At 69.9% G+C, this 10000-nt stretch overlaps 2 protein-coding genes across 2 annotated transcripts; one reads left to right on the forward strand and one right to left on the reverse strand.

The window, feature by feature from the left end:
- Nucleotides 1-44: 44 nt before the first annotated feature.
- Nucleotides 45-8634, reverse strand: MNEG_9494 (putative Glutathione S-transferase domain-containing protein like protein; the record flags this gene model as incomplete). Its single annotated transcript, XM_014042033.1, has 8 exons — nt 45-56; nt 100-3230; nt 3508-4002; nt 4229-5707; nt 6415-6667; nt 6951-7471; nt 7625-7757; nt 8089-8634. 8 exons carry the CDS (start codon nt 8632-8634, stop codon nt 45-47), a joined length of 6570 nt encoding a protein of 2189 aa, XP_013897487.1.
- Nucleotides 8635-8952: 318 nt separating this feature from the next.
- Nucleotides 8953-9139, forward strand: MNEG_9495 (hypothetical protein; the record flags this gene model as incomplete). Its single annotated transcript, XM_014042034.1, has 1 exon — nt 8953-9139. A coding segment is annotated over one exon (187 nt), but the record flags the coding sequence as incomplete, so codon positions are not given.
- Between the last annotated feature and the right edge of the window lie 861 nt (nt 9140-10000).

Raw genomic sequence — 10000 nt, forward strand, 5'->3', positions numbered from 1 at the left:
GGGCGGTGGCGGCGGCGGGGCCGGAGGGTACGGTGCGTGTGCGCCTATGTAAGGCCCTGGCCCCATAGGCATGAGCGCGGGCACAAACCCCGCGGTTACCGCCGTCGGCGGGTACATCGAGCCGATGGGCACGCCCTGCATGCTTTGCAGCACCTGCAGCGACGGCAGGGAGTCGTACCCCGGCGCCCCCACAAACAGGTACCCGGCGCCGCCCGGCAGCATGCCGCCGCCCGGCATCGGCGGCGCCGCCTGCATGTAGCCGCCGCCGTGGAGGCCGTACATGCCGGGGGCGAGGCCGTAGGCGCCGCCCAGGTCGCCGGCAGCCATTGCCGCCTCAAGGCCGGGCTGGAAGTGCTGCGACTGCTGCTGCTGCTGCTGATTATTGTTATGGTAGTACGACGGCTGGTGCGGATGCTGTTGCTGTTGCCGTTGCGGCGGCGGGTGCTGCTGCTGCTGCTGCTGATAGTGATTGTGGGCTGAGGGCTGCTGTGGCCGCTCCTGCTGCTGAGCCTGCTGATGATGATGCTGCTGCTGCGGGCCTTGCCGGGCGGCCGCCGCCATCGCGTCGCCCGCCGCCACGGCGGCCGCAAGCGCGACAAAGGGCTGCGCCACCGCCCCAGACGACGCCGAGCTGGTGCCAGCGGTGGGGCTGCTGCCGTAGGGGCTGCCGCCAGAGGGGCTGCCGCCAAACACGCTCGCGACGCTCGCGGGGTGGCTGGCGCCCGCGCCGGCGCCGGCCAGGCTGAGGCGGCTGAGGTTGCGCGCCATGCTGGCGCTGTCCAGGCTCGTCCGCCGCATCGCCGCCGCCGCCGCCGCAGCGACCACCGCGGCAGCGGCAGCGGCGGCCGCGCCCACGGAGCCGCTGCTGGAGCTGCCGCCGCCGGCGGGTTCTGGCGGCGCGCCGGCATGCGAGTGGCCTGCGGAGAGCTGCTGCTGCAGCGCCGCGAGGCCGGGAGTCGTCAGGCCGGCCGGGGCGCCGCTTCCGAGGGCGACGAGCAAGGGAGGGCGGTGGGGGCTGCCGCCGTCGACGACGCTCGAGCCGGCGGGGGGGGACGCGGCACTGCTGGCGTCAAAGGGCAGCCCCTGCAGCAGGAGCGGGTCCAACCTGACGCCCGCGCCGCCTTGATGCATGTGCTGTTGCTGCTGATGGTGGTGCTGCTGCTGTTGGTGCTGGTGCTGGTGTTGAGCCCCGTCAAGCAATGCGGGTTGCGCCCCCAGCTGCAAGCTGCCGCCCGAAAGCAGCCCCGAGAAGCCGGCGGGCCCGCCCGCCCCGCTGAGCAGCGGCGCCGACGAGTCCAGCGCCAGCAGCGGCGGCGGGCTGCCGCCGCCGAGCTGCGGGCCGCCGTGCGGGATGCCGCGCAGCAGCGGGGAGCCGCCCAGCAGCGGAGAGCCGCCAGCGGCGGCGGCCGCCGCGGCCGCCAGCAGGGCAGCATCCACTGCGGCGGTGTAGTCCGGCCCCGCGCCATATGTTGGGCTCCCGCCCATGACTGGACTCCCCCCCTGGATGGGGCTCCCCCCAATGACCGGGCTGCCCCCCAGCAAAGCCAGCATATTGGCCTGCTCCTGCTCCTGCTGCTGCCGCTCCTGCAGCTGGTGCAGCTGCAGCAGCTGAAGCTGCAGTTGCAACAGCTCCTGCTCCTGCTGTGACTGCTGCTGCTGCTGCTGCTGCTGCTGCTGCTGCTGTGTCTGCCGTGCGTGCTGTGCCTGCTGTCCCTGCTGCGCTTGCTCTTGCTGCTGCACCTGCTGCAGGTCGTGCTGCAGCTGCAGCAGCTGCTGGGCCGGCTGCTGCTCCTGCTGCATCCGCAGGCGAGGCTGCTGCTGCACAAGGCCGGGGCTTTCAACGCCGCCCAAGGCCCCGGGTGACACAGGCGCCTGGTTGGCGGGTAACACCAGCAGCGGCCGCAGGTTCTTGGGCGTCCCCACCACCTGCGCCTGCGCCTGAGTCTGCAAGCCACCGTCGCCGCCTGCCAATGGGGGCTCCGCCCCCGTCACGGGGCCTGCGTCGCGGCCTCCGCTCAGCAAGCTCTCCAGCGCGGCCGCAGCGGCGGCGGCAGTGGGCGTGCTGTCTGGCTTAGCGTGAGCTGCGCTCTCCACGCCAATTCGCAGCTGCGGCAGCTGCCACTGCTGCTGCTGCTGGTGCCGCTGGTGTTGCTGCAGCTGTTTGTGCTGCTGCTGCTGCGCTGGCTGGCCGCCGCCGCCAACGCTCCCGCCGCCGCTGCCGCCGCCGCTGCCGACGCCGCTGCCACCTGAGCCGGCATACATGGGGCTCCCGCCCGCCAGGGCGCTCGCGCCGCTGCTTTCGCTGTCAGCGCGGACGCGCTGCAGTTGCTCAAGCCCTGGGAGCACCGGCAGCAACCCGCCGCCACCCCCGCCACCATCACCGCCCGGCCCCTGCCCCTGCACGCCGCCGGCGCCCCAAATGCTGCCGCTGAGCCACGGCGACAACGGGGCCAGGCGCCCGCTGGTGGGGGAGGCGCCTGCGGCGTGCGCGGCTGGCAGTGCCGAGGCCAGCATTATGGGATGAGCCGGACCAGCATGCCCCTGCGCCGGCTCGTCAGCCTGCGGCGCCCTCAGGCTGGGCAGCCGTGCGGCATCCGTCGGCGAGGGCGGCGTGGGGCCGCGCGCGGCGGCCGCACGTGGCGTGCTGGTGGCAGCAGGGGTGGCGGCGGCGTCGCGGAGGGGTGATGGCGGCGGCGGCTGAGCGGGCGCCGGCGCTTGGCTGGGCCGCGGCGGCGGCTGCTTCTCCTGGCGTCCATGCCGCCCGGCCCCATCGGGACCCTGCAAACGCTGATCCATGAGTTGCTGCTGCTGCTGCTGCTGCTGCTGCTGCTGCTGCTGCTGCTGCTGCTGCTGCTGCTGCTGCTGCTGCTGCTGCTGCTGCTGCTGCTGCTGCTGCTGCTGCTGCTGCTGCTGCCTCGGCTGCTGCTGCCTCGGCTGCTGCTGCTGCTGCTGCTGCTGCTGCTGCTGCTGCTGCTGATGCTGCCTCAGCTGCTGCCTCGGCTGCTGCTGCTGCTGCTGCCGCTGCTGCTGCTGCTGCTGCTGCTGCTGCTGTTGTTGCTGCTGCGGTTGCTGCTGCGCTTGCGCCGCGACCGCCCCGCCCTGCTGCTGCAGCGGCCGATGGTGCGCCACCTGCTTGAGCTGCACCGCCCTCACGGCGGCGGCGATGGCGGTCGCGCCACCCGGCACGCCAATGGCGTCTGTCCAATTTGGCAGGGCCGGAGCCGCTGCGTCTGTGAGACGGCGCAAGAGGGGTAAGGCGAGGCAGCGCAGCACACTTCAGCAAAATGGGGCGGGTGAGCTGGGTGTTGGCAGGCGCGCTGCAATGCCACAGAACGTGCAATGGCAGTGACCCGGCCGAATGTGCACACCACAGCGTCTGCACGCCACGAGGCGAGGCGAATTGGGAGTTTGACCAACTCTGGGCGCAACCCTGACAGCGTGAGGTCTGGGATGTGGCCAACAAAACCCCGGTTTACATCTCAGCCAGTCAACCGGAGTCAAACCCACCGTCATCGGAGTCAAAGCCGCTGGAGCTGCTCTCATCAGAATCTGGGGCGTTGCCATACAGTGCCGCGTGGGTGCGCGCCTCGCGCCCCCGCTGCGGCTGCTGCTGCCGCTGCTGTTGCTGCTGCGGCGGCCGCTGCGGCGGCAGCAGCTGTTCCTGGTGCCGCTGAGTTGGCGGCTCCTGCCTTTCCTTCTGCTGCTCCTGCTGCTGCCGCTCCTGCTGCTGCTCGCTCTGCTGCTCCGGTTCCTCAACTTTCCCATCGTCCGCCTCTGGCTCCTGCTTGTGCGTTTCCTCACCCTCCTGCTTTTGCTGCGGCAGCACTTGCTGCTGCGGCCGCGCCTGATCCACCGGGGGCGACGCCTGCCCCGCCTGCTGCTGGCCGGACGCCTGACTGCGGGCCGCCTGCGCCGCCTTGAAGGCCGCACCTATGCGCCGGTTGGAGAGGCCCGCGGCTGCCCCCTTGACGACCAGCAGCGTCGCGTTGAAGGCACCAAGCCCTGGAGTGTGGTGGTGGGGTGCGGTGGCTTTGTGGCAGGGGAGGGCGCCTCGAGGCAGGCGCGGCATGCACTAGAGCAACCAAGGAGGCTGGGGAGACCGGAAAGACCGGAAAATGGGAGGCAAAACAGCAACGGCCGGGTTGCGGGCACGACATCAAAAGTTGGGCGCCCCGAGACGATATAGCAGCGGCTTGGGTGAAGCAGCAGCGACAGCGCCCAGCCCCACCTGCGTCGCTGCCGTCACTGCTGCTCTCCTCAGTCCACGAGCCCTCGCTTTCGTCGCCGCCGCCGCCCCAGCCGCCGCCCAGCGCGAGCCCGCCGAAGGACGCCTGCGCTCGTGGCTGCCGCTGAGGCTGCGGCCGGGGCGCCGGCGACGACTGGCGCGGCCCCTGCTCATCAGCGTCTGCCGGCGGCCCGCACGGCAGTCCCACCGCCGTGGCCTGGGGCGACCCCGGCTCCGGCGGCTGCTCCCCCTGCTGCAAAGCGCCGCTTGCACCTTCGGCTGTGTCCGCAGTGGTCGGAGGGCTGTCCTTCAAAGAGCCTTCAGACTGGGCGCCCTCCGACTCGACTCCATAGGCCGCGTCTCGCGCCGCCTGCGCCGCGGCCTGTTCCCCCTGCAAACGCTCCACCACCGCCGTTGCTGCTGCCAGCTTCGCCTCCGCCTTGCTGCACGCCAGCCGCAACACAGCAGTCGCCTCGCCGCCTGGCTGCTCCTGGCTTCGCTGCTGCTGCTGCTGCTGGCCCTGTTGCTGCTGCTGCTGCTGCTGCTGCTGCTGCTGCTGCTGCTGCTGCTGCTGCTGCTGCTGATCACCGTGCTGCCGCTCGTCATCTTGCTGCTGCTGGTACTGCTGCTGCTGCGGGCTCTCAGCCGCAGCCGCGACATCCAGCCGTGCCCTTAGGGACGCCACCTCAGCCTCCAGCTGCGCCAGCGCCGCCCCCGCCTGTGCAGCCGCGCGCGTCGCCGCCCCCAGCGCACGGTCCGCCCTCTCCCGCACCACCAGGCGCCGCAGGCGGCTCACCTTCTTCTTGCGCCGCCGCAGGCCGCCCACCGCGGCGGCGCCGGGGCCCCTCAGCGGCCGCAGCCCCTGAGCCTCCGCCGCGGCCAGGATGGCCGCCGCCTCCGCGGCCGCCTGGCGCCGCGGCGCCCCGGCGCGCTGCTGCTGCTTCAGGCGCGTGACCCGGCGCTGGTGCGGCGCGGCACCACCACTGCCAGCAGGCGCAGGCCGCCGCACCAGGTCCAGTAGGCTGACCGCCACCGGCCCCGGCGGCATGCGGGCGGGTACCCCGGCCCCCGCCCCGGGCGCGCGCGCCTGCGCCGGCCCGGCCGTGGGCCACGCCGCCTCGGGCGGCGCGCGAGGGCCCTGGCCGGCGCCGCCGGTCGCCCAGGTGCGCGGCGCGACGGCGCCGCTGCTGCCGAGGGCGGGGAAGTCCGCGTCGGTCAAACCAGCGGGCGCGGGCTGTGGCGGCCGCTCGCCAGGTTCACCCACAGCGGCGGCGGCCGCAGTGGCGGCAGCGGCAGCGGCCAGCTGGCGCACTTTGGCGGTCTCGTCATTGACACCGCCATGGGCTGCCTGCAGGTGCTGCGCCAGGAAGCTGTGGGCCGAGAAGGCGCGCCCGCACACGCGGCACCTGAGGCGCCCGGTGGCGGGGTGCTGCTCGCTGCGGTGCGCCTGCAGCAGCAGGCGGCGCTGACGGTCGGTGGGGGCTGGGGATTTGGGCGGCGCACGTGGGCGGCGCGAGACGTGGTGCCACTGGCCGCCATTGTCCTCGCCGTCCATCAGTACACGCTCCTGCTTGGGTGCTAAGGTGAATCACGAACGCCATGCCAGGTGGACAGCTGCGCGCCACAGCTGATGCATCATCCACGCAAACGCGCTCGGAAGCGGCGCTCGGCGCAGCGCGTCAGTCTGCGCATCCAGTGCCCTGGAGTGACTTCGAGGGGGCCAGCGCGCAGCCACTTGTCGCGTGCTAGTATTCACGGGTTTATCATCTAAAAGCGTCGACAGGAGCTGCCAGCTTCGCCGCGTTTGGTGCCATCCATCACGAAGGGGGGCGTGCTCTCAAGCACGTTTCACGCAATGTTTGAGGTCGCGAAGAAAGCTTCTAGCTTGGCTTACAACGCAAGTAGAACAACGCACGACAAGGAGCGGCATGCATAGGACCCCGGCTGTTGGGCCCGCGCTCTGCTCGTGCTGTTGTCCCGGCAGCTCAAGCGCCGCCTCGTCACCGCATGCCATCCTGACGCCAGCTCAACAGGCCGCCAGGCGTAGCCAGAGACGTAAGACAACTATTTACACTTTACACCTTCATCTGCAGCGGCTGCATTCGCAGTGGCTGCCCCGCAATCAGCTGCCGCCGCCAAAGCCTCGCGCAACGCCGCTGTTGCCTCGGACCAAGCTCCGCCGCGCTCACCATCCAACCCTTTCAGACTCCCCTCCTGCGCCTCACCCCACCCCTGGCCCGGCACGCCCACAATCAGGTCGTTCTTTGCCATTTCAGCAGCGCCCAGCACCTTGAACAGCCCAGTCACATACCCGGCCTCCTCCGCCGCTGCATTCCGGTCAAGCTCGATCGCCGCCTTTGCCGCCGCGGCGACATGCGCGCGCGCTTGCAGTGCCTCCGCGAGCTGCGCCTGTTCCGCTGGGGCGTGGGCAATGTCCGCGACCTGCGCGCATGCGCGCATGCAGCCTTGGCGTAAACCATGATGCCGACACATGCCTGTCCTGGCGGCAATTCGGCCTGTCTCGATCGATTCACTGCACGCGAGTGACATGCATGAGCATGCATGCCACGTGCATGGAAGCGCGCGTAACCGCATGCGCCCACTGTGCGCATGCATGGCCGCGGCAAGGTCATGCGCCGATTGCTCGAACAACGCAGTGGTGCGCATGCACGCAGACGACAGGATGCAGAAACCAGGTGTGCTAACAGAAGCACGACCCCCTCACTCGCGCCAGCAGTCTGAAGTGGCGCTCTGGGTCTGGCAGGTGGCGACGCAGCCAGGCCGACCGCGGGTGCTCCAAAGGCTCCAGCCCCAGCCCGCTGCCGCTCACCCCACCCTGCCCCGCTGCGCCTGGCTGGCAGCCCGCCTCTAGACGGTGCCGTTGAAGAGTTGGACAGCTTGCGGCGGCAGCACATCTGGTGTCTGCGGCAGCCTCCCGAGCTTCCAAAGGGGTGGCATCTGAAAAAGCCTGGACTGTGTGATGCACCCGGCCAGGTTCCTCGCCCATCGCCTGCCTTCTCTGCTGCTGCTGCTGCTGCTGCTGCTCCTGCTGCTGCTGCTCCTGCTGCTGCTGCTGCTGCTGCTGCTGCTGCTGCTGGTGCTGCTGCTGCTGTTGCTGTTGCTGCAGCTGCAGTGCCACGGCAACCGGCAACCGCTCCGCCGGGTTGTCCCCAGCCTGCTGCGGGGTGTAGCTCTGCAGCCGCGAGTGGAATGAGGTGCCCCCTTGGAGGGAGAACTTCAGCTTGCCTGAGGGTGGAGGCATGAGGGTATGGAGTGCTCTCAGCAGCCACGTTGTGGCGATACCCAGTTGTCTGGGACGTCCGACCTGCATTTGCATTCCCAGAGGAGGGTCGCAGCCGCGCACATTCCGCTGCGGCGGCGTTCGCGCACGCGACGCACCGACGCAGCAGGGCGAGCACACATAGGCGGCGCGCCGCGCGACCGCCATCTGCAGTACTCGGTCGGTCGCGTTGCCACAGGCGTGCAGCGCGAGCGCCACGTCAAAGGGGCCTTGCCACTGCTCGATCATACCCTGGAGGGTGTGGGGGGTTGTGGGGTGGGAAGACGAGGGGTTTCGGGGGCAAGGGGTGCAGCAGAGCTGGAGGGGCCGCGCATGCGCGTCACGCAGTGGCCAGATCGTCGCCACGACACCCCTGGATGCGCGGCGCGACTGGCCTCACTGTTCCGGTGCCCTGCATCAATCCAATTCAGGTGTTGTTTCAAATTGCGTTCGTGACGGTCGAATTGCCGATTTGGTTGAGCCCCCTTGCATGGCAACTCGTGGCTCCAGACCTCACTACATGAGCCGCCGGAAGCACAGCGCGCGGTGGTTCAGCAGCAAAGGCGCGCGTCCGCGGCGTCACCTGGCAGACGCGGACGTTTGTGAGCCCCGCCTCGTCAGCGCGCTGCTGCAGGATCCGCAGCGGCTGCGGCTTCATCTCCACCGCAACCCACTCGCACGCCGGCCACGCGGCCGCCAGGGGGAGCAGCAGGTTGCCGGTGCCGCTGCCAAAGTCTACGACCCGCAGCGGCCGCCGGCCGGGGGGCGGGCCGAGCAGGGAGCACAGGGGAATGGCAAAGCTCTCGACCTGCAGCCGCTTGCGGTGGGCGCGCGCCGCCTGCTTCTCCGAGTCCGCGTCTGGCCGGCTGCTTGCGCCGGCCCGTATCGCGGACGCGGGGTCGCAGCTGCCCGGCAGGCGCGGCCAGTCGAGCGGGTTGGAGGCGGCGGTGGCGGAGGCGCCACTGGTGGGCCCAGCCGCTGCAGCTGGCCACGCTGAGATGCTGGGCGCTGGGTGGGCCAGGGTGTGGCAGCTAGACGCCAATGGGGTGAGCACGAGCAGGTCGAGCTCTTCCACCTGGCGGGCCAGGCGGCGGCGTGACTGCTGAGTCTTCTCGCTGGCGCCTGACATTGGACCCGGTGGTGCGGCGGCCACTGCGCGCGCTGTTGCCAGGCAGCTACTGACGCCGACTGTGCGAGCGCTTTCGCGCTGTTATGTGGTTGTGTGATGATCACGCTATGATGCGATGAAAATCAATGCACCGTATCCTTGAGTACGAGGTCAGGAAGCTACCGGTAGGGAGATCAAACTTGATCAGGCTCCGAAAGGCTCGTCACAGCTGGCAATGTGCCGCTGGTAGACCACTTCACACTCACTACAATAACATATCGAGCACCCACTGCTACAGCTATGCGTTTGTGACCTGGTGCCGACGAGTGTGTCGCCGTCATGAGGAAGCCGGGCTTGGATTGCACGTGCGCGGTTACATGCGCATGCATACTAATTATCGTGGGTACGGTCACGGGCCAGTCAACAGCACCGGCGGACAAAGTCGCAGGGGCGTCGCTGTCGCGGCAAGCTGCGTCCGGCGGGCACTGCCGCTCCTTTGTGCCCGGCGATGCTCGGGAGCAGTGCGGTGAGCTTGAGCACGTGCCCTTTGATTGGCTGCAGTGCCTCAAGGTACTTTGATGCTTTGGGCTGCGTGTGAGCACGGCCCTGCGTTTGGTCAAGCCCCCCTACACAAAAAATTCCACTGCTCCAACTGCTTTGCCTTCTTATGGGCCTACATACACTCCCCGTCCACCCGCCCCTCAAATGTGTTACGATCGGCTGTCCTGACAGGCTCCCCTGACGCGCAGCCGGATGAGTGCGCCAGCAAGGGCTGCTGCTGGTCGCCACTCAAGGGCGCCCCCTCCTGCTACCGCCCCCTGGCAGCAGCCAACGCCTCAGACCCGACGACAGCGGCGGCCCCCAAAGCAGCTGCATCGCCCGCCCAGTTGCCGCAGCAGCAGCCGCAGCAGCGGCAGCAGCCGCGGGTGGCGGCGTGCGCGCCGGACGTGCCGGCTCGCGAGCGGATTGACTGCGGTGGGTGGTGGGCAGCAGCGGTTGCGAGGGCAGGCTGGGGAAGCGGCGAGGTGACGGGCAGGCGCTGTGGTCCTTCGCTTGAGATACATGATAGCATAGAGATTGAACGAGAGACCGTGAGGTTAGGGACGGCGCGGCGGCATTGCTGGTTCAGCGGCTTGATGATCCCTCGCACGTCCCCCCGATGATGTCACCTCCCAGGCTACCTGGGCATTGCCCAGGGGGAGTGCGAGGGCAAGGGCTGCTGCTGGGCACCCCAGCAGGGCGGCCCCTGGTGCTTCGACCCCGTGCCCAACTACCGCGTCACCCGGGTTACGCAGCCGCCGGGTAGGCCGTCACTACCTCCGGTCGCGACAGTGGCGATGGGACGGGGGGGGGGGGGGTGTCGCAGCAGACGCCGCATGCCAGCGCG

Source organism: Monoraphidium neglectum (assembly GCF_000611645.1).
Source record: "Monoraphidium neglectum strain SAG 48.87 unplaced genomic scaffold scaffold01957, whole genome shotgun sequence".
Lineage (NCBI taxonomy): Eukaryota > Viridiplantae > Chlorophyta > Chlorophyceae > Sphaeropleales > Selenastraceae > Monoraphidium > Monoraphidium neglectum.